Source organism: Nerophis ophidion, linkage group LG11, assembly GCF_033978795.1.
Source record: "Nerophis ophidion isolate RoL-2023_Sa linkage group LG11, RoL_Noph_v1.0, whole genome shotgun sequence".
Taxonomy (NCBI): domain Eukaryota; kingdom Metazoa; phylum Chordata; class Actinopteri; order Syngnathiformes; family Syngnathidae; genus Nerophis; species Nerophis ophidion.
The window spans coordinates 60050938-60076210 of NC_084621.1; the positions used below are offsets into that span (position 1 = coordinate 60050938).

General features: G+C 41.3%; 1 protein-coding gene across 21 annotated transcripts in view; it reads right to left on the reverse strand.

Annotated features, from left to right (window-relative positions):
• plecb (plectin b) overlaps positions 1-25273 on the reverse strand; it is a 254404-nt gene that overhangs the window by 112092 nt on the left and 117039 nt on the right. For 7 of the 21 annotated variants that reach the window (XM_061916370.1, XM_061916366.1, XM_061916369.1 and 4 more), the window contains exon 1: positions 7889-11311. The exons of 12 other annotated variants lie outside the window; for them this stretch is intronic. In XM_061916370.1, coding sequence (XP_061772354.1) covers positions 7889-11009 — 3121 coding nt within the window. In that variant the 5' untranslated portion in view covers positions 11010-11311. Of the gene's footprint in view, positions 1-7888; positions 11313-25273 lie in introns of those variants that run through there. 2 more of the 21 variants (XM_061916362.1, XM_061916388.1) reach the window with 2 other exon arrangements.

The following is a 25273-nucleotide window of genomic DNA, read 5'->3' on the forward strand; positions in this document are numbered from 1 at the left end:
GGGTGGTCAGGCAGAAAGGGCTGGAGCTGACTGGGGGCTATAAATATCAACCAGCGCTAGATGATCACATAGTGTCACAGTTAGAAACTGATGGAAGCGCTCTGGCGAAACATTTGGCAAATTTGTCCCTAGAGATCCCCCGTAAACTCAATCAGACCGCCCACATTACATATTATCTCTGATGATAGACAGAGGTTTACTCTCATGAAACCACAACTAGACAACTATCTGAACATGACGATCTGAGCTCTCTTTATGGCAAACTCAAAGAGTTCAAGTCAGAATTTTACAAACACTCATCACGTTTGGGAATGTCTTATCATTTTTGGGGCTTCAATTATCTACTGGAACAGTTCTTTGACCAGGGAGGAATGATTATAAAAGTGCCCTTTTTTAAACTACAATGGGGTACACTCATTTTTATTTAATATGAATTGTCTCTCATTTAATAATAATAATGGATTAGATTTTGTAGACACTCAAAGCGCTTCACAGAGACGTGACAACCCATCATTTATTCACACCTGATGGTGGTAAGCTACATTTGTAGCCACAGCTGCCCTGGGCTAGATTGACGGAAGCGTGGCTGCCAGTTTGCGCCTACGGCCCCTCCGACTACCACCCATCATTCATTCAGCAGTGTGAGCAATACTGGGGGAAAGAGTGAAGTGTCCTGCCCAAGGACACAACAGCAGTGATTTTGGATGTCCAGAGGTGGGGAGCACACCTGCAACCCCCAGGTTTCTGGCACAGCTGCTCTACCCACTACTCCATGCCGCCAATGGATCAAATCCAGCATCTTTTGCACTGCAGTGGACACTTGTGTTTTCCACAACAATGATATTTTTCCCGAAATGTGTAACTCTGACAAAAGAAATTGACCAAAAACAAATGTGGATGCTGGTTTTCATGTCTTTCACCTAAAATGGTAAATAAATACAGCTGAATGTTTGAGAATGGCTTAACAAAGCCACATTTATTTCACTTCTTATTAGTGATCACGACTGACGACAGCAGAAAGTTTCTCTTTGGAAGCAATATTCAGGGTGTACCCCGCCTTCCGCCCGATTAACGGGAATAAGCGGTAGAAAATGGATGGATGGATGGATTTAGTTTGTTTAACAACACTCAATGAATCAACCAACGCTCAGAACAATGGCCGAGTCCCAGAAAATGTGAATTAGTGTGAAGTGAATTATATTTATATAGCGCTTTTCTCAAGTGACTCAAAGCGCTTTACATAGTGACACCCAATATCTAGGTTACATTTAAACCAGTGTGGGTGGCACTGGGAGCAGGTGGGTAAAGTGTCTTGCCCGAGGACACAACAGCAGTAACTAGGATGGCACAAGCGGGAATCGAACCTGCAACCCTCAAGTTGCTGACACGGCCACTCTACCAACCGAGCTATGCAGGGCAATCAGTGATTATCCAAGAACAGAGGGTTTTAGGTTGCTATTTGGCCATAATGATAAGAATTGATGGAGTCAAGGTGAGACCTCTAGACAGTCAATGCAGAGTTTTCAAACCAAAGAACATCTGCCAGCCTGTGGTTTAAGTCCGGCCCCGGAATAACACCAGCCCAGCCCGCAAGTTCATTTAAAAACACTTGGAAAAGACTAACATATTTGCAACATATTCTTAAAACAGTAGAGCGCTATTATTTGGGGGACTAGCTTTTTGGCAGTAGGTCCTTAAAAACTGCAGAGCACTATCTTAGTATAGACAGAACTATGCATTTTTCCACCATTTAGTAACTCTGACAACATACAATTACAATTATTAAATGTTAACAGCAGAGGATGTTGGTTCTCAGGTCCCCCATATTTAGCTTTCTTGAAATGTGGCCCCCCAAAACAATTTAGTTGAATAGCTCTGCTGTTTGACCTGTCAAGCGTGGTAGTAGTAGAATCATACACAGGGCGGTTTAATTGCTGCTCCTGATACACTGCACGAACTGGATAGAATCATAAATCAAAAAGGAGGACAACTTCCACATTCTTCAACTTTATCTCAAATCAACGGCGAAACAGCTAATAATCACAGACATCAGAAATGATTCCGGGAAAAAGCAGGCTAACTTTGGGATTCTGGAATAGCCTTCCCAAAGCCACAATGACAGTAAAAATTGGCCAGTGACACAGGTAACCAATTTAAACTGTGGCTTCAACTGCAAGGGAAACAAGCATCCTTTTAGAGTTAATCCCATAGTTAGTCTGTAATCAAAACAATGCACAACAATCTCTAAATATAGTTTATTTTCCTATATGCACATGGCATTATGAATTACAGGGTTGTCAACCCGTCTCATTATTGTGCAATGCTAAAAGCAATTCCACCCTGTGTCTGGAGAGAAGACCTAAAATGTGGACTCTTCTGATGATGTCCTATGTGAAATGAAAGCACCAATATGGAAAAAAAAAAAACATGTGCGATACGCTTTTACAGGGGCCTCAAGCACATCATTCAAGAACACATCACTAGAATGTATTTGAAGCTTGTGTCCACTTGGAAATAAGTTTCACTCGACACCCATAGTCAGCTGGTGAAGCGACAAGAATAAGAAGGATAATCACACTCAGCAGAATAATGAACGCATGGAATGTGTATGTAACAGATACAAAAGTCTCACTTCAACAGAACTAAGAGCTGAAAGAGTCTCATCCAGACTTTACTCTGGGACATGACTAAAGTCTTAAGTATTTTGGACAAACCCACAACTGATTCCACATGTTATTGATCACTATTTCCTGAGTTTGGCTGATTTTTAGTTAACAGCTCTATTGCTGCGGCATATTTCTTATGTTGCATCACTTGCCACTCCCATTTTTCATCTGGCTGCTTTCGAATACATTTCCTTCTTTATTGTGTCAAACTGTACTGTCAGTATATACTTAAAAATCTATTATAAACATACAGTCAAATTAAGTACAGAGCAATATGCCTCCTCCCCCCGCAAGTTTCTTTTTATGGACTTATATATACAGTGGGGCAACAAAGTATTTAGTCAGCCACCGATTGTGCAAGTTCTCCCACTTAAAATGATGACAGAGGTCTGTAATTTTCATCATAGGTACACTTCAACTGTGAGAGACAGAATGTGAAAAAAAATTCCAGGAATTCAAATTATAGGAATTCTTAAGAATTTATTTGTAAATTATGGTAGAAAATAAGTATTTGGTCAACCATTCAAAGCTCTCACTGATGGAAGGAGGTTTTGGCTCAAAATCTCACGATACATGGCCTCATTTATTCTTTCCTTAACACGGATCAATCGTCCTGTCCCCTTAGCAGAAAAACAGCCCCAAAGCATGATGTTTCCACCCTCATGCTTCACAGTAGGTATGGTGTTTTTGGGATGCAACTCAGTATTCTTCTTCCTCCAAACACGACGAGTTGAGTTTATACCAAAAAGTTCTATTTTGGTTTCATCTGACCACATCCCTGTCGGCGTAGTGTATTACTGAAGGTAACCTTTGTTACTTTGGCCCCAGCTCTCTGCAGGTCATTCACCAGGTCCCCCCGTGTGGTTCTGGGATTTTTGCTCACCGTTCTCATGATCATTTTGACACCACGGGATGAGATCTTGCGTGGAGCCCCGGATCGAGGAAGCTTATCAGCGGTCTTGTATGTCTTCCATTTTCTGATAATTGCTCCCACAGTTGATTTTTTCACACCAAGCTGCTTGCCTATTGTAGATTCACTCTTCCCAGTCTGGTGCAGGTCTACAATTCTTTTCCTGGTGTCTTTCGACAGCTCTTTAGCCTTGGCAATAGTGGAGTTTGGAGTCTGACTGTTTGAGGCTGTGGACAAGTGACTTTTATACAGATAAGGAGTTCAAACAGGTTCTATTAATACAGTTAATGAGTGGAGGGGAGGACAGACGAGCTTCTTAAAGAAGAAGTTACAGGTCTGTGAGAGCCAGAGATCTTCCTTGTTTGAAGTGACCAAATACTTACTTTCCACCATAATTTACAAAGAAATTATTTAAAATTCCTACAATGTGAATTCCTGATTTTTTTTTTCACATTTTGTCTCTCACAGTTGAAGTGTACCTATGAGGAAAATTACAGACCTCTGTCATCATTTTAAGTGGGAGAACTTGCACAATCGGCGGCTGACTAAATGCTTGTTTGCCCCACTGTATATATATATATATATATATATATATATATATATATATATATATATATATATATATATATATATATATATATATCTGACAAGGCATCAGCCAAGTCTTATATTTCCATTAAAGATTTTAAAGATAATTTCAAAATAAATTCTATTTATTTTTCAGACTCTCAGTCAATATCTTGTTTCCCAAAGACAGCCGACTACTTACAGTAATGGTAGGGCTGCATCTAACAACCGATTTGAAAATCAACTAGTAATCGATTTGGGATGTACACCTGTATAAAGTGGCTTTTATGTAACCATTGAGATATTTTTAGGTATTTATTAACTAACAATAAAGACAATAAAGATGACTACTAGAGTCATGAATATATACTTATTGAACACATTGCTAATTCAGCTGCTACAATAATAAAGATACCTCTTAATAGACGTGTTTCTACTCAAAGGCAAGCTGTAAAAACATCAATTTTACCACTGTTTTTCTTTTATATACATAACATAATAACAATACAACAATAAAGTAAAATATTCCATTAAAATAATCACCCTCCACCAAGCAATGTCCATGTTTTGGGTTCTAGAAACCTGCGAACAAGTATATAGACAACGTTTTTCTGGTGGACTTTGGCTAAAATGATAGTTGAATATTTTTCTTTTTTTTTTACACAATTAGTTAACTCGCTAAGTAACACGATCCATTTCGCCGTGGAAAATCGTACCTGCATCTTCCAGATGTCAGACATGCCTCCCTGCTTTAAATACTCCCAGGTCACACACATGAAGAGCAAGTTCCGCTTTGCAAATTCAGCAAGTTGTTAATATTTTTGACGTCTTTAGGGAGAAATGTTCCCATATACAGTATTCGATGTGTTACAAGTAGCATTCTTCTCTTCCTGTTGCTTGCCAGTCACGCGCATGTTCCGTTTCTTTCCGGCAAAATATACAGTAAGAGTGATGACATCATCAACTATTTTTGACAAATTAATTAGCGAGTGATAATTTGTTTTGGCGGTTTCCAATCGGCCCACCCTTACTTTATACTATTTTAATGAAATTATTGTATTAAGACTTGCTTGGTGAGCTTGTGCATTTGTTTATGCAGTCGCCTCAAGCTGGTAACTAATGAACATCCATCCATCTTATTCTGCTTATCCGAGGTTGGGTCGCGGGGGCAGCAACCTAAGCAGGGAAGCCCAGACTTCCCTCTCCAAAGCCACTATGTCTAGCTCTTCCCGGGGTATCCCGAGGAATCCCAAGCCAGCAGGGAGACATAGTCTTCCCAATGTGTCCTGGGTCTTCTCCGTGGCCTCCTACCGTTTGGACGTGCCCTAAACACCTCCCTAGGGTGGCGTTCGGGTGGCATCCTGACCAGATGCCCGAGCCACCTAATCTGGCTCCTCTCGATGTGGAGGAGCAGCGGCTTTACTTTGAGTTCCTCCCGGATGGCAGAGCTTCTCACCCTATCTCTAAGGGAGAGCCCCGCCACACGGCGGAGGAAACTCATTCCGGCCGCTTGTACCCGTGATCTTATCCTTTCGGTCATGACCCAAAGCTCATGAGGATGGGAACGTAGATCGACCGGTAAATTGAGAGCTTTGCCTTGCGGCTCAGCTTCTTCTTCACCACAACGGATCGGTACAACGTCCGGATTACTGAAGACGCCGCACCGATCCGCTTGTCGATCTCACGATCCACTCTTCCCTCACTCGTGAACAAGACTCCTAGGTACTTGAACTCCTCCACTTGGGGCAGGGTCTCCTCACCAATGAACATGTTTTCCAATGTATTCATGTGGTACATAGTACTGTGACTATTCTATTCTAACAGTATGAGGACTTTTGCAAGATATATTTCAGAAACTATAGAAAGTGCGATGTTCCATTTTATTATTTTCTTCCTAATAAATGTCACATTCAGAATTTAGGCAATGGGCCGCAGCATAGTGTAGTTGTTCATCTAACAGCTAACACAAGTATGCAATGGGCAGCATTTCAGAGACGGCAACAAGGGAGACCTCAGTAGCACGTCTGGACTGTGTTCCATTCCGATTGTCACTGGTGCCATGCGTGGGCAGAGTTGAAACACTTTCTCAAGCATGTCAACAAGCTTCAAAAGTGGAGTCTGCATTACTTTTGTGCAGCACTTTAATAATAATTGGTTCACATTCACAAAAGCTGGATTATTCAACATCGATGTTCCAAAAAACTACATATGCACTAAGTAATGTCTTTATCTACCAGCAGACGTACATATAATTAGATAGCAAACCAACCACAAAGAACTCCAGAACTAAAAATGGCTCCACTGTAAACCTGACCACAGCGCTCAACTAAGGTCAAATCAGAAGGACACAACCATGCACCACCTGTCATTCACAACACAACAGTGCTTGGAAGTGGACAGCAGATGTCAGCAGTGGAGCATGAAAAACAGTAGTCACTTCATAGATTGCCACTAACAATATGTGCTTATGTAACACCTCCAAACAATCCTCAAATACAAAGAATGCCATCTTCACATTCATACTTGCAGAGTCAGAAGTGTCATTAAAATATGTCTGATGAAGTGGAGTCTCAGTTTATCATTAATTGAATCTTGTATCTTTGCTGTAAGTTAAAACTTTTTTACCACATATTGGATAACGCCTACTGATTAGATCCAGATCTTCTGTCACATGCCGAACGAAATAAACGCAACATTAGAGCTATGAGTAAGCTGTTCCAGCTCCCTCATGCTTTGCCTAATCGCACACCCACAACAGACAACGCCCATGACAAGTTCTTCATCTGCCCTTAGAGGGCTCCAGTCATGTGATCCGGACTATTGTCTCACTTGTCAATTTCAAACAATTTGAGTCACAAGAACACACTTTTGTGGCAGGACCTGAGTTTTGCTATGGCTGTTACACACTAAACAAACCAGATTGTTTCAGGAATCCACAAAAAAGTAGGCAACCATGCACAGCTTTTATCACATATTGACTGCATACCTCCTATATCCTACACGTGATTGCAAATATTATTTTCCATGCAAAAACAGCCTGACAACAAACAGGAATTTGACCCAAGAAGACATCTTAACAGTGATGAAGTCTGAAGTCTGAAGTCTGCCAAAAGCACCACGCCTCCTTCACTTGGTCATTCTGGCTTTAGTTCTACAGGGACCAGGCGAGGTTCAATCATAGCAAACAACCCCAGGTTTGCATGATGTAATTTGGCAAACATGTAAAGCATGTGTCTAAAGATGATGACTTTTACTTTAACCATGTACAGAAATGTATGTCCATACTTAAACTATACATCTGGATGTGATGTGTTTAATTGATTGCATCTCTGTAAACAACCACATTTTTTTAATACATACTATTCTTCACTTTTGTGTTTCTTTAACTTAGGGATGCATATACAGTACATGATTTGTAGACATCATTAACCATGCCTGTGGGAAAAGTGGCACTGATATTCTAACACTGAGATAATTAAATCCCATGCATACCTAAGTGTATTACTCACACCATCTTTTCATTAAAAGAAACAGCTGTGAGAGACTGTATTTCATCATACAGTATATGTCAGCCTATTCACTTGCAATATTAAAAATTCCAACTTAAATATAATATATATGTTATCGTTTGCATTGTGTAACGATAGCAAACACAAACATTGATTTTAAAGTTAATTTCAAATCACCAAGAAAGGCACAATGATAGAGTGGACAGTACAGGAAGTAGATAAATTGATGCACACACCTTCTATGAAGTTAGGCCAGGTCTTCTCCTCTGGCTCCCCCAAAGAGTGGTCCCAGTCTGCCTCAGGTGGGGTGGCATGCACCATGCCACACGCTGCCCCGGACAAAAGTGACCGTTCAATGGCGATTTCTTCCAGAACATCCAGGTCCAACTCATCGTCTTCTGCCTCAGGTTGCACAGGCTGTGGAGGTGCTTGCTCTCCTGTTGCTCCAGGACTAACCAGCTGCTTGACTTCAACTACCTCTTCAACGACTACAATCTTCCTCTTCATGTTGCCGTCGTCTGTTTCCACGGACAGACAGGTGTCCCCCGAGTGAGGTTGGGCACTAGCGGGTGTTGCAGTGGCGGAGGGTGTGTCCTTTTCCAAGTCCCTCTTCTTCTCTTCCTCCTGTTGTAAGGCCACCGACACAGAGTGCGTATACTCTGTGCTGCGCTCTGCTGCTGGAGTGGCTGAATGTTGCGCAACTATGGGAGGCTCCTCTTGCTTGACAAGGGGGCCGGCCTGGGCCTGAGCTACAGCTGCCTCTGCTATTACCACTGGCTCTGCTGACGCTAATTCTTTGGCTTCGGGTGCTTCCCTAACAGTGGAGGATGTTTTTGCTTTCGGAACCTCCTGCTTTATTTTTTTTGGAAAAAGCAGCACTGGCTCCACCCCTCCTTTGTCTGCTGGGGCCTCAGAGAGCGCAGCTGCAGCCTGTCTGGTTTCCTCACTACGCATTCTTTCAGGAGTCGTTTTTGGAGAAACGTTACGTTTTTCCAGTTCAGAGGTCACACTAGAGGTGTCTTTATCTCTGTCCCCATTGAATGCAGTCACGTCAGTGACTTTCAATGCTTCAGCTTCAGGTTTTTTGCTTAGGGTCGAGGATACAGTATTAGTCACTTGCACCGTAACATTACCGCTGTTTGATAATTCCTCTCCAGATTTTGACATTTTTTCAGGGGTTTTCTTGTTAGGTTTGGTACTTTTTTGTACTGGTGGTACCATTTCTTTCTGCACTGTCACCATTTCCACTTTAGCAGCTATCATTCCCTCACTTTTCTCAGAGTCCATGTGAGGTGTCAGATCTTTAATTTGTGCAGCTTTGAGATGACTCACTGGGAGTGCTGCTGCAGTATGGTCTAGTGGTATTTCTGTTTGTTTAGGGGTTTCCCCCAATTTTTCCACAGACATTTGTCTAGCACCATCAGCTACTTCTCTTTCATCTTTTATTTTAGGCTCAGTCTTATCTGCTCGTGCAGAGGATGGTCCCGTGTTTGATATCCTGGGTTCGGTATGGTTTTCGTCACTGGTGTTGACTTTTTTTTCTCCCACACTTGTGTCAGGTGTCTCCTCAGCACTGATATTCTTGGTTTTCTCCACTTGAGATTTCTTTTTTTTTCGCTTTGATTTTGAACTTCCTTCAGCCACTTGTTTGTTCTCAGTAGTCACTTCTGTGGGCAGAGTGGTCTGACTGAGCTCAGAAGAAGTGACTATTTGCATCGATGGAGAAACTTGCTCTGGAAGTTTTGCCTTCTCAGTACTCGGTATACGGACAGCCTTTTTTACTTCGATTGGTGAAGACTCCAGTGGTGCATTATCACAGATGTCTTCATTTTTGGACTTAGCTGGGAGTTTTACGTTAGAAACAAGAAGCTCCTGGGTTTTTTTGCTTTTCGGGATGTCTGGTTCGTTCACAGACACAACTGGTTTGGTCACACTGTGATCTGTTTCAGTTTTGGCACTCTCCTGAACTGTAACTACTTTGGATGCTTTTATGGCCTTTTCATTGCCTGCTTTACCCTCAGTATGGCTCTTGAAAGTGGTCGTTTTGGGTAATTCTTCTTTAACCTTTGCTCCTTTACCCTGTTCTCCTTTGGCATCTTTTATGACAGGTTTTGTGACAGGAATGTCGGTGCCTATTATGAGTTTGGATGTTTCCTGAGAAGTTGCCATTTTCATTTGAGACTTTACTGTATTATCTGGTCTTCCATCTCTGGCAAGCTCTGCATCCGCGTTCCCCTTTCGCATCTTTTTCTTGACATCTTGATTGGTGAGTTTGGTGGTAGCTGTGACAGTTTCTGTAGAAAGACTGGTAGTTTCCTGAGCAAAAGCATGTGCAGTCAAAGCTTTTGGTTTTGCATCATCGGATGCTGGTACAGCAATGGCTGTTAACTGGGGAGATTTAGCTGGATGTATAGCCTGCTTGTTCCCATCATGCGTGACATCTGTGTCAGGAGGAGATGCATTACTAGTTACACAAGCATTTTCATCAAACTTCAGCTTATCTGAACTAATTTTAAGAGTAGACGGCTCAAGTTTAATCTTTGCTGTTGTAGCACCTGTAGCCTCTGCAACAGTAGACGCAGTATCCAGTGGAGCTGTTTTGGAAGATGCTGCTGTCAGAGAAGTCAGTGGCATATCATTTTTCAAAGATGGCTTCTCCCTTTGTATCTCAGTTACTTTTCTTTTCTGTGATGTTGGGACTGCCTTCTCAATGCTCACATTGGGCTGCTGATGAGATACACTTCTGACCTCCATTGACACAGACTCAGCTCTGAAATTGTTTCCATTTGTAAACAGAGAATGAGACTGGCCATCAACTTCCTTGGGCCTGACAGGTTCTGCGGACAGTTGACGACCCCTGAATCTAGGGGTTCTATCAGAATAGCTCTCTTTGTCTCCGCGACCCATCATATGCCGGTAGCTTTGACGTTCTGCCACTGCTTCTTCAGTTTCAGCTTCATTCCTACGCCCAGGTTTGGGCACAAAAGATGTTGGACCTTCAACAGATTGGACCCGAGCAGCTCGTTGAACCATGGCCAGAGAGGCAGCTGGTTTTCTGAACTTTTGCAAGGAGGCTGGAACAATCTCAATGGGCAGGCGGAGGTAGTCACGCAGGTAAACAATGCCGTCATTGGACAGGTACCAATAGAAATGTCTCCAAGCAAATGTCTCCTTCACAAATCCTCTGGACTTAAGTGAACCCATTGCACGAATTACTTGTAAATTGGTCACTCCATGAATCTCAGAATGCTTGGACTGGGGTCTCTTGTCCTTTTTGGCGACCATGACTCCATCTCGAAAGAGAACCTCGTAAATTGCCCTCAAGTCCCGCAGGGGCATAAGCATTCCTGCAACCATTTTTATATCTACACTATTTCTAAGTAGAAGAAAAGAAAGTCTCTAATCAAGCCACACGTCTTGCTGTGTGAAAGAATCCACTGGCAAACCACGTGCTTCAATTCACTGTGACATGAAAAGAATGAGTAAACAATTGCTGCAATATCTCCTCTTGCTCTCTCACCCTTGTTGATTCGTCAGGTACCGTGAAGAAAGAATAGTCCTTTGTTAGATTTGATTCCAACAAAATTCAATGTATGACACCCACAGCATTCAGTGTAGCTCCCTTCTGCTGGGATGGCAGTGACAGAATGGAAGAGAGGGAGCGCATGTGAGTGTGTGCGAGAGAAAGAGTGAAGCACACTTCTTAGTCCGGCTCCGCCTATCTTTGCTCTCAATTCCTTATGAAAAAACTTGCATGGAAAAAAGTTCTCACTAAACGAAACGGGACGACCCCTACAAGGAAGTGAAGAAAAAAAAAAGTATCTGCGATAAAAATGAAAGAAGGAGCAAGTCAAATGAATGGAGCAACGCAGCACCGAGGATTGCCTGAGCACATGTTCTTTGGCTCTGAGATTTCGACAGAAACGCCCACTCCCACAGAAAATACACACCTCCTATATAATGTTCTCTCCTACAAAAGCACACCTCTAAACTGACACCATGGCTAGCTGACACACACCCTCCTATGTGTTACACACACCAGCCCACTGAATGAGATTTTCTAAACTTGGATACACTTAAAGTAAGGGAGACAACCTCTTGGCATACGTCCGTCCACCCTGCCCTGGAGCCAGCCATTTTTTCGTTCGTGTAGGTTATTAGGAGCAAGGTATCTAATTTTATACATTTCCATATCAGATATCAGTCTACATTAAATGTGTGGCATAGCAGTATTTGAATGAGTGAAATAAAGACCAGTGATATATACACAACCAATTCCAATGTATACTTGCAATAGTATATACAGTATCAAAATACAGTATGTACCTTTTGGGAGGGTTTATAGTTGAAATGTTTTTATATTTCAATGTTATGTTGCAGTTAGTAGGATAATCATATCTACGGTGTACCTTAAGAAAGATCAGTAAAACTGTTGCAGTTTATTAAAATGAAGCAACACATGGGCAATGCACCAGGAAGATGCGTTGCTGGCTAACATTAGCCTGCCATTCCTCAAATGAGCTAAGAACTCCCTTGCTTAACTATAAAAAGAACTGTGCATTATAGCCAACCTTTTCAGCAGTCCCAGAGACATGATATCAGGTTTCTATCCCTATGTCACTTCTCCCTTCAGCGCATCTGTCTCCCGTCCGTCTCTCTGCGTCTCTGACAGTGAATCCTCATGGACAATTAAAAGCAAAGGTAAACCGGCCATCAGGTTGTACAGAGGAGCACATGTTCACTTACTGAGTCACAGGAAATGCTCATAAGAGAGAGTAGTTGTGAAACAGCTATGAAAAGATGCATTCTTTCTGGGGTTTGAAACCACACACTATTACACATGCAGACACTAGTGGAAAATATTTGTTTTATATTTACCATGGCAACAGTCAAATGAGCTGTTTGAGACTGCGGCAGTGTAGCTGCAAGCTATGGGACAGCTGGATTACAACCCTGTTATTTTGCCATGAAACCATTTACAAATTGGGATCACTTTTTTTGTTCTGGAATGAAGGCTTTGTCCTAAGGCATGTCCTTATGAACCGTCAAAAATACATTTTATGGACGGGAGTTGAACATTAAATGTATAAAACACTTGGAAAATGGCCCCTTTTTAAAACAAGGCAAAGCAACATCCATGACTGAATGGTTGGATGAGTTTTATGGGGAATAACTAGTATGGACCTCAATCCCGTCAAACAACATTCATATGAACTGAACTAAATCAGCGGTATAGCTCGGTTGGTAGAGGGTTGCAGGTTCGATCCCCGCTTCCGCCATCCTAGTCACGGCCGTTGTGTCCTTGGGCAAGACACTTTACCCACCCGCTCCCAGTGCCACCCACACTGGTTTAAATGTAAAAATGAGATATTGGGTTTCACTATGTAAAGCGCTTTGAGTCACTAGAGAAAAAGCGCTATATAAATATAAATCACTTCACACAAAAGCAAGATGACATGTTGGATTACAGCCATTCTGGTTTTGAGCTACTCATTTTTCATGCATGTTCAGTGGAAAAAATATATAAAATTGGGACGGGGGTTGACTAATTCTGAATTAGGAACAATGTTTTCTTTATACCCAGAAAAAAAAACGAGCAGCCAAAAATGTTCATCAGGTTAAATAACCAAAAAATGCTCAGATTTTCCCAGACAAATAGAAGCTTCCAAATGTTCATTCATTTTAATTCTTATCTTTGTGGTAGTTAGGTAAAAGCGAGGTTATTTGGCATTTAGCACTACATTACAGTGCTGCAATCCACACCCTTTGCCACAAAAACGAGGACAGCCCATGTCAGTATGTACTCTTTATTTAGTAAAGGTGTTTCCAAACAGTCATCATTTTTGTTGGGTTAATGATTTGTTCTACAAACTGGGAGGAGCAGTCTGCAAACAAAGGGTTTCTCAGGTGCTTTTACAAGCCAGGTGTTTCTCAGAACTACAAAACCTATTCTACCATTAACATGCTGCAATTAACCTAAGGCAGAGGCGATGGCAACGTCCGCTTTGGGGTTTTAATCTCCTAATTTGGATAGATAGTAGATAGATAGATAGTACTTTATTGATTCCTTCAGGAGAGTTCCTTCAGGAAAATTAAAATTCCAGCAGCAGTGTACAGAGTTGAGATCAATTTTAAAAAAAAGTAAAAAGTAAATAATGGGGGTTTAAAAGGAAACAAAATAGAGAAATATTACAAAAAGAATAAAAACAATGGGAATAACAATATAACAGTAAAATAAGAATATAACAAGACAAAGTAGACAACATTTGTATGCTTGCAAAGCAACTACCAAATGTATTCAATCCAAAATCTACTGATCCTTTGCATAAATGCACAAATCCTCCCAGACAATTTGCATATTTCAAATATACTTGATGCTGAGAGCTAGCTGATATCAGAGCATTTGCATCACATACTCTGATATGAATATCCAAGTTCACAAGGCATCCCTTAACATCTAAGGGAGTCTTGTTCAGGATTCAGCAGCCTTAGACTATTTAAGGTTTCTCAATGTGTTTTTTTCCCAAGATGGGATCTTTTGAGTTTTTCCTTTCCCGAATGTCAGTTTAGGTTAGGGGATGTTGTTGTGTGTAAAGATCAACAGATATGTTCTTTTCAGGGCTGATAATGTTTATTTGTATTTAATGCGGACGTTGTACCGATCCGTTGTGGTGAAGAAGGAGCTGAGCCGGAAGGCAAAGCTCTCAATTTACCGGTCGATCTACGTTCCCATCCTCACCTATGGTCATGAGCTTTGAGTCATGACCGAAAGGATAAGATCACGGGTACAAGCGGCTGAAAAGGGTTTTCCTTTGCCTTGTGACGGGGCTCTCCCTTAGAGATAGGGTGAGAAGCTCTGCCATCCGGGAGGATCTCAAAGTAAAGCCGCTGCTCCTCCACATTGAGAGGAGCCAGATGAGGTGGTTTGGGCATCTGGTCAGGATGCCACCCGAACGCCTCCCGAGGGAGGTGTTTAGGGCACGTCCAACCGGTAGGAGGCCACGGGGAAGACCCAGGACACGTTGGGGAGACTATGTCTCCCGGCTGGCCTGGGAACGCCTCGGGATCCCCCGGGAAGAGCTAGACGAAGTGGCTGGGGAGAGGGAAGTCCGGGCTTCCCTGCTTAGGCTGCTGCCCCCGTGACCCGACCTTGATAAGCGGAAGAAGATGGATGGATGGATGGATGTATTTAAGGAAGGTGACAACCCATGTTCATTTGCAGTAACATTTAGCTAAACATGAATTGTATACGTCAGTAAACAGCTGGACAAGGCTTTATGTTTTTGTTTTTTTTAATATTGCTTACAGGAAATGGCGGACCAGCAGCGACAACATTTTTTGTGCGACTCCACAACTTGAAAAGTTTAACAGATTACTCTTCATTTACAATTGAAGTTAAAAAGTGCCTTTGGAGCAATCAAAGCTGCTCACACGGTCACTAAGGTGGGCACTATGTTTGTCAGATCAACTTAATGTGTATTAGATTTATCCATGACAGCATTTTTGTAGTAAATTGTGAGGTGTGTGTGTTAAAATCATGGTTGTTTTTACAAATGATGACAGATGTGAACAAGAGCATGTAATGTCTTTGTGTGATGATGTAAATGAGACGTGGTTGTATTGTTTATTAAGTATGTGTCCATGAAATGGCATTTTATGACTTTTCTTAATTTGATTATGTGATATGTTATGATTTTATTGTATGATTTTTGTATCCTTTTAATTTACGTAGCCAGGGACTGCAGATGGAAATGAGTTATTTAGCTATAATCTGGTACAGAACATATCTGTCCTTGAGCTTAATGTTTCTGTGCATTGCCCCTTCGAATAAAGACATTAGAAACATTAGAAGAAAATTTGCATTTTTAAAATATGGGAAACCTGAACATTTTTAAAAATGTTAGATTTGCAAGCTGATCAGTTTTACAGCCATTTATGGATTCAAAACATTGGAAGGTGTCCTTTACGAGAACCCTGAAATATTGGTTGGTTGGTTAAAGTTTATTTCAAACATGTATAAAGTTTTACTGATTTTCTTTCTCTTTACAACATGTCCAAAAAGCAGTATGAAGAAGCAAATCTTATTTAATCCTACCCATTTTCCCACTTTAGAGCAATTACGAACACATTTGTTAACTTCCTGTTCTCAGTTTGTAACAACATTTACACCAATGACTTCTAAATGGTATGATTGTTATATTCTATTTCCAAAACATTAAATTAAACTAATTATAGGCTACTTCATGTAGCTTAAAGGCGAGACATTTTTCAAGCTGGCTGACAATTTATTCCTAAATGTTACAGAAATGAGCTGCTGCCTGCTCTTTATGTATTATACTACTCTTCTATTTTTTCAATTTGCACAAAGTGTGGATTTTGCGATATATTTTCTGCCATCTTCATGTCAATCCATCTCTGTCGTGTTTAGTTATTTGTACCACGGAACATAAAAACGTCTGGCGCTCCTTTAATGAGCTCATGCACACTGCGAATGTTTCGGACGGACATGTCATGCGATTGCTGTTTTAGCGAAAGACTCCGGGATAGAAGGAAAACAACTGGAATTCCAAGGAAAAAATAGGAGTTCTGACAAGTTCTTGTAAGCAGAGGAGAGAAATGGGGGAGCCTGAGCAGAAAAGAACATTGATTATTTCTAACTTCCTCTCTACTTATCACTATTTAGTATAGTTTTAATACAAAATACTGGTATCAAATGTGTATATATTGTGTTTTGTGTATATTTTTGTGTCCTGGGCATGATGTTAAAGTGCATCTGGCAGTGGAGGCTCCTCTATGGGGTCTTGGGGCACTAGGAGGTTAACCCCTTTACTACTGTCACCCCAGGCCTAGTACCTGACTGCCCCATCGCCAGGGATACGGTGAAGACCTCAACGGCGGAGCAGGCGGAAGACAGTTTATTTAAGAACTCCCACAATGGCTGCAATGGCGGGAGAAGGCTGCAGCAGAAAAGGGTCCCCAGTCGTCTTGGACTCCATGACACTGGACACTGACCCGATTCTGTCAAGGATCGTGTGGTGACTGTGCACCAGTCTCCCCACGTTAAACAAAGTCAAGCATCCTCCACAAAGGGATACACCCCTACCAGGAGGATCGGCATACGAGTTTGATTGACCGCAGATGATATAGTATTTGCTGATGTACTTATGTTGTAGTTGTAATAAAAATATATCGGCCAATACCGATAAAAAACAGATAAACGGCTGAAAAACGGCCGATCGCTAGTTGTGAGATTGTGAAGCCTTTTGAGACACTTTGAAAGGCCTACTGAAATGAGATTTTCTTATTTAAACGGGGATAGCAGGTCCATTCTATGTGTCATACTTGATCATTTCGCAATATTGCCATATTTTTGCTGAAAGGACTTAGTAAAGAACATCGACGATAAAGTTTGCAACTTTTGGTCGCTAATAAAAAAGCCTTGCCTGTACTGGATGTCGCAGACGATGTGCTCGTGATGTCACGGGTTGTAGGGCTCCTCACATCCTCACATTGTTTACAATCATAGCCAGCAGTAGCTAGAGCTAATCGGACCGAGAAAGCAACAATTTCCCTATTAATTTGAGCGAGGATGAAAGATTCGTGGATAAGAACGTTTAGAGTGAAGTACTAGATAAAAAAAAGAAAAAAAAAGAGAAAAGGAGACGGCTCCAGGCGGCGGCAGGCGGCGTTTCAGATGTAATTAGACACATTTACTAAGAGAATTCTGGAAAATCCCGTATCTGCTTATTGTGTTAATATTGTTTTAGTGAGATTGTAAAGTCATACATGAAAGTTGGATGGCTGCGGTGAACGGCAGTGTCTCTCAGAGAAGCCGAGGAGCCAAGATCACAGCTGCCTTTTTGAGCTGCAGAAGGAGGTCCCATAATCCACTGAAGTCTCCGGTAAGAGCCGACTTAATATCACAATTTTCCCATCCAAAAAGTTGCTGGTTGACGTAGAGAAACATGTTCGCTTGACCTCTCTGTGTTAAAGCTTCACAACAAAGAAACACAGGCTGTGTTTCGGTGCTAAAGGCAGCTGCAATACACCGCTTTCCACCAACAGCATTCTTCTTTATAGTCTTCATTATTAATTGAACAGATTGCAAAAGATTCATCAACACAGATTTCCAAATTACTGTGTAATTATGCGATGAAAAGAGACTACTTTTAGCCGTGTGTGGTGCTGGGCTAACATGTCCGCTACAACCAGCGACGTCACAAACACGCGTCATCATACGCATCATCATTCCGTGACGTTTTCAACAAGAAACTCCGCGGGAAATTTAAAATTGTAATTTAGTAAACTAAACTGGGTGTATTGGCATGTGTTGCAATGTTAATATTTCATCATTGATATATAAACTATCAGACTGCGTGGTTGGTAGTAGTGGGTTTCAGTAGGCCTTTAAGTAGGGGCTATATAAGTACATTTTGATTGATTGACTAAGTTAATGTTAAATATACAATGTAAGATACAACTTTTGCAGGAGCAGCCAGCAGGGACAAAGATTCCCGGTTAAGCTTGCACATTTACTAAAATGTTTCAGACCTTCACAAGTCCCTGAATAGACCTCTCACCACATACTGATGTTGGCTGGCGACAAGCCCATTGCCTCCCAATCTGGGGCTCTATTGGTGTTGCACACATGGCTTCCATTTTCATATCAGTGCCAAGAAAAGGTCAGTAAAACCCTTTCAAAATCATGACAATAAGATACAGCAAAATCAGAGGCCATTTTGAATCAGCCACAATGCTTACATGAATTAGGAATGAATAGATATAATTGTATTCATATTTTCTGTTAACGTTACACTCTAAGGCTGGCACGGACGCTTCTAAATCTTTGCTCTGCAAATGAGAAGCAATGCAAAACAGAGTTTGTGAATCAACTTGAATCCAAGTCAATTGATGACTTGCACGTTAGAAGCTGAGATAAATGGACTCCTAGAGTTACCCTATCTTTCTAGATGATAAACCTATTTTTATTGGACTAACTTGTCTCCTGACAGGTTATAGTTAGGAGTTTGACCCCTCAGGCAGGGACAGCTGCACCCCCGAGCAGAGCTGAGGCATGATAGCGCTTTAACACTTCTAATCCCAGAAACCTTTTAAACGTAGGTAATGTTGAGTAATGCTTTACGAGGAGAAGTTGCTTGTTAATGGTAGCATGCATAAAGTATTTGTATTTTGTTCTTTTTACCTAGTTAGTTAGTTCAAATGAATTAGGGTCAATAGCGTATGTGCAGTTTCTCACAAATCAATCAATCAATCAATCAATGTTTACTTATATAGCCCTAAATCACTAGTGTCTCAAAGGGCTGCAAAAACCACCACAACATCATCGGTAGGCCCATATAAGGGCAAGGAAAACTCACACCCAGTGGGACATCGGTGACAATAATGACCCAGTGGGACGTCGGTGACAATGATGACTATGAGAACCTTACAGAGGAGGAAAGCAATGGATGTCGAGCGGGTCTAACATGATACTGTGAAAGTTCAATCCACAATAGATCCAACACAGTCGCGAGAGTCCAGTCCAAAGCGGATCCAACACAGCAGCGAGAGTCCCGTTCACAGCGGAGCCAGCAGGAAACCATCCCAAGCGGAGGCGGATCAGCATCGCAGAGATGTCCCCAGCCGATACACTGGCAAGCAGTACATGGCCACCGGATCGGACCGGACCCCCTCCACAAGGGAGAGTGGGACATAGAAGAAAAAGAAAAGAAACGGCAGATCAACTGGTCTAAAAAGGGAGTCTATTTAAAGGCTAGAGTATACAAATGAGTTTTAAGGTGAGACTTAAATGCTTCTACTGAGGTGGCATCTCGAACTGTTACCGGGAGGGCATTCCAGAGTACTGGAGCCCGAACGGAAAACGCTCTATAGCCCGCAGACTTTTTTTGGGCTTTGGGAATCACTAACAAGCCGGAGTCCTTTGAACGCAGATTTCTTGCCGGGACATATGGTACAATACAATTGGCAAGATAGGATGGAGCTAGACCGTGTAGTATTTTATACGTAAGTAGTAAAACCTTAAAGTCACATCTTAAGTGCACAGGAAGCCAGTGCAGGTGAGCCAGTACAGGCGTAATGTGATCAAACTTTCTTGTTCTTGTCAAAAGTCTAGCAGCCGCATTTTGTACCAACTGTAATCTTTTAATGCTAGACATGGGGAGACCCGAAAATAATACGTTACAGTAGTCGAGGCGAGACGTAACAAACGCATGGATAATGATCTCAGCGTCTTTAGTGGACAGAATGGAGCGAATTTTAGCGATATTACGGAGATGAAAGAAGGCCGTTTTAGTAACGCTTTTAATGTGTGCCTCAAAGGAGAGAGTTGGGTCGAAGATAATACCCAGATTCTTTACCGTGTCGCCTTGTTTAATTGTTTGGTTGTCAAATGTTAGAGTTGTATTATTAAATAGAGTTCGGTGTCTAGCAGGACCGATAATCAGCATTTCCGTTTTTTTGGCGTTGAGTTGCATGTGAGTACACTGCTTACATTTCGGAAACCTTTAATTAAATCTCGTCAAAGGATAATGCTATGAATTACACTTGGCTATAACTTGTAGTACTCCACAGCATCAAAAGCAGTGGGTTGACACTATAATTGCTTTTAATTAATAGCATTTAACGTGTTAAATTGACAGACATAGTAAAAAAAACCTTTCTGTCAGTTTCATTGAACAGCTTTACCTACGCTCCAAGACAGTCAATCAGATTGCAATTATCCGATAATTGCGATAATCATTATCGCCTAGTATTGGCGAATAAATAATATTTTTTGAAAAAAAAAATTCTGATATTGGATACAAAATGTGATTAAAGCAGCTTATATTGATACAAATAACCCTTCTAATAAGTCTATTTTCATTCTTACACCAAATCAGTCTATTAATACCTACAAAAGATGCGCGGCTTGCGGTCTCATCCGCGGAGTCGGCGGATAAACCTCGGGTCGGGCGGGTGACATGACGAAAACATAGATTTTAATTAGATTCGGGCGGGTGGCGGTTGAACCATTCGGAAATATTTGATATACATGGTTCAGGGATCGGTATCCTTTACCATTCAAAGAGCCATTTAGGGCTCATGTCACAAAGCGAAGAAGACAATAGGAGACGCAAATATTCTCTAGAATGACTGCCGGCAGTCACCCAGTTAATAAGTATTAAGGCGTGCTATGAAGCCATTGTCTTTGTCACCTTCTACAACATGTACAATCTACTTGTCAGTCCAGCAATATGTTGTGTGTGGCTTCCGCAGACACACGCACACGACTGCAAGGCATACTGGGTGACACGGAGTACACTAATGGTTGTGATATAAACAATTTTGACATTCTTACTAACATGCGCCACGCTGTGAAGCCAAACCAAACAAGAATGACAAACACATTTCGGGAGAACATCCTCACAGTAACACAACATAAACGCAACACAACAAATACCCAGAATCCTTTGGATCCATGACACACCTGACTATTTTATACACCCCACTAGCAGACCACTCCCCCCCACCGTGCGTCGGTAAGGTGGGCGGGGTAGAGGGCACGGGGGTGTAAAATATATTCAGGAATTTTCACGGATGCAAAGGATTCTGGGTATTTGTTGTGTTGCATTTATGTTGTGTTACTGTGAGGATGTTCCCCCGAAATGTGTTTGCCATTCTTGTTTGGTGTGGCTTCACAGCCTTTCAATCTTGCACGTGTTATTGCGGAAGCTGCATACATGTTGCTGGACTAACAATCGGTTTGTACATGTTGTTGAAGGTGTCAAAGGCAATAGCTTCACAGCACGCCCTTATTCTTGTCATCAGGATGAACACCATTGGATATACGCGAGAATGTTAGCGGCTCCCGTTGTCTTCTTTACTCTGTGAAACAGGTTTGAATAGCTCTTTGAGTGGTAAAGGTGGCCGATCTCTGATGTCTTTCAAGGGGCGGGTGGCGGGCAGTTGCGGTTCTGATAAAATGTTGGTTCGGGTGGACGGCGGGTGGATGACGGCTTTGGTGATGCGGTTGCAGATGATATAATTGCCTATCCGCGCATCTCTAATACCTACCATATGTACTGTATGTGGCCATCATTTCTCTGTGCTGTTAGTCCATGTGGGTTACGTCTTGATACATTCATTTCCAGTAGCCATTTGATATTGGTGTCCCATATTTCAGATGAAATTGAATCATTCTGCCAGAACACCGGCTTATTTATAACAATTCTAAACAATGTGACAATGTAGTCTACCGGTAATGTCGAGAGAATGGTGGGTGCAACTTTTACCATGAATTGATTAACGTGGACCCCGACTTAAACAAGTTGAAAAACTTATTCGGGTGTTACCATTTAGTGTTCAATTGTACGGAATATGTACTGAACCGTGTAATCTACTAATACAAGTTTCAATCAATCAATCAGTTAACTTTTGCGTCAAAGGTTTGATTGCAGATATTTTTTTCTTAAATTGTTCATCTGATTTTCTTCCAGTAGATCAGATGCCAGTATGTTAATCATCTTTATTGAACACATGGGCACCTACACTGTTGGTGTATATAAAAATGACACTTGCTGTAGATGTTATATTGCAGTATATGTCTTCCATCCATCCATTTTCTGCCGCTTATTCCCGTGTCTTATTTTGCGTATACATTATTTTATTTTTACAGTAAATTAATCACTTTGTTTTCATTTATTACATGATTACATTAGCTTGAGCTAAGAGCTGCAGCATTTATTGGTGTCAGTTGGTAGTATCAGAAATGAAATGCTAAATAGTATCAGTACGTTAGATATCTGTAAGAAAGCCAATATTGACCATATGTAAATGTGACAGTTATGTAGATACATGGTAATACAACATGTCACAAATGAATGACTATGTATATATGTCTGAACTAAATAATAGTAACATAATGTATACATGTCCATTACCATCTACTAAATACATAACATATACATTCATGGTCAAAAGTTTACATATACTTGTGATGGACATAATGTCATGGCTGTCTTGAGTTTCCAATAATTTCTACAAATCTTACTTTTTGTGATAGAGCAGGGGTCGGCAACCCGCAGCTCTGATTGCTCTGATGTGGCTCAGCCGCATACTTGTCGACCCCCCCGATTTTTCCAGAAGGTTTTTGGATTTCAGTGCCTCTCCCAGGGAAAACTTTATACGATTTTCACCCGGACGAGAATATTGATGGCATGACGAAATTTGCGCTCTCTGAAACATGTCATCGCGCCCGCCTTTACACATTGCTATCTACTAGCCGGCCGGTCACATGTATTTTTGCACCTCTTTTATTACACAGAAGTGACTGCAAGGCATACTTGTTCAATACAAGTTGTTGTGACACAAACAACTTTAACACTCTTACTAATATGCGCCGCACTGTGAACCCACACCAAACAAGATTGAGAAACACATTTCGGGAAAACATCCGCAGCATAACACAACATAAACAGAACAGAACAAATGCCCACAATCCCATGCATCCCTAATTCTTCCGGGCTACATTATACACCCGGCTACCACCAAGGAGGGGGGGTTGGTGCCTTGCAACCACATTCAACATGTGACTGGGCTGGCAACCCGTTAGTTCAGGTGGTAGAGGGCGCTAAAGACAGTGTCATAATAACATGCCTTTGTTATTGTTGGTTGGGTGAAAATCAGCAGATACTTGAGAGAATATTTGCTCTCTAATTCAGAAGTCTCCCAGGAAAAATGCGTTGGCAAGTGTGCTGCTGTCAAGAGTCACTCATATATAACTTGCGGGCCGCACTAACATATAATTATCATATATATATATATATATTTAAGAAATACTTGACTTTCAGTGAATTCTAGCTATATATAGATATATATATATATAAGAAATACTTGAATTTCAGTGTTCATTTATTTACACATTTACACACACAAAACACTCATCTACTCATTGTTGAGTTAAGGGTTGACTTGTCCATCCTTGTTTTTCTAACCATATGCATGTACAGTAGATGGCAGTATTGCCCTGTTTAAGAGTCTCACAACATTGCTGTTTATGGCAGACGAACTGCTTTACGGTAGACGAAAACGGACTGCTGTTGTTGTTTGTTGTTGCCGCGCTGGGAGGACGTTAATGAAACTGCCTAACAATAAACCCAGATAAGAAACCAAAAACTCGCCTTCGATCGTCCTACAGTTATAACGTCATTGGGCAGATATGCTCTTTATACACGTCACTCAGGTCCGCATGGAGCTGGAGGGGGCGTGGCCTCCAGTTTCGCCTGAATTTCGGGAGAACATTTATCCCTGTAGGTTTTCGGGAGAGACGCTGAATTTCGGGAGTCTCCCGGAAAATCCGGGAGGGTTGGCAAGTATGCCTACAATATAACAAGTCCTAAGAACCACGTCATGTGTGATGGTCAATATGAGGACGACTGAAGACGGACAAAGTCCAATTTGAAATACCAGAAGGACTGCTCTGTATCGAGATGAGATTTTGGGATTAATCGTCCGTCTTAGAACTTAGAAGGCTACTTTATAAATATCAACATAGTACAGTATGTTAAAACCGTGCATTGTGGGTAAGAGATTTTCCAAGAAAGGGATGTTCTTGTCTGAGTTGTGAGGCATAAACAAATTACTGGTCGGCGGTAACTGTTTAATGTGTGCCTCCACAAAATTGACATTGCTTAGTGTATGTTATAGTGATCATGAAGACACATTGCTTTATAAACAAATCCCTAGGATGTGCTCTATAATAAAGCAAATTTCTTCAATGACCATCATTTTAATGGGAGGAGTTGAACTAAGCAATGAAAACCCTTGTGGTGTCACAAGATGGTCCTTTTGTATAAGTAAAGGGATAAATAACTCATTATTGGCTTGTGCGACAGGGAAAAAATACATGTGTGTGTGTGTGTGTGTGTGTGTGTGTGTGTGTGTGTGTGTGTGTGTGCTCAAGTTCTCGAGTCACAGATCACACTGGTTTTACCTTTTCCAGAGTGGAAAGGAGTGAGGTAACAGATTTATGCCGACCATCACCAAAATAAGCAAAGGCCACACAAAGACTCTCAATCCCCTTAACTCTTCCTGAAGGGGCCAAGCAGGGGTAAAAATGCACCAGATGTGTCATGTCCAAGGCTAACAGCATTGGTTGCGGATAATAAGGGTGCCAGAATCAGAATAGTGATTCTTATAGTTTCTGAATTTGAATCGATTCAACATTTTTCAAGATATGACTTTAAAAAAAATGATGGTAGCATTTTTGTTTCATCAGACGTCGCATGGACAAAGATAAGATCTTCTGGAGGAAAGTTATGTGGTCAGATGAAACAAAAATTTAGCCATTTGGCCACAATATCCAGCAAATGTTTGGAGGAGAAAAGTTTAGAGCTTTAGATGATATTACAGACCGTCGATGGTGAAATCCCCAAATTCCTTGCAATGCCTCGTTGAGAAATGTTGTCCTTAAACTGTTCGACAATTTGCCAGCGCATTTGTTCACAAAGTAGTTCAGTTCAGTTTATTTTCAGTCTAACAAAAACATATTCGAACATAGATCACGATTCAAAAATAAATAACATGACTGAAACAGGCAGAAGCAAAAAAGCTTATATGCCCAA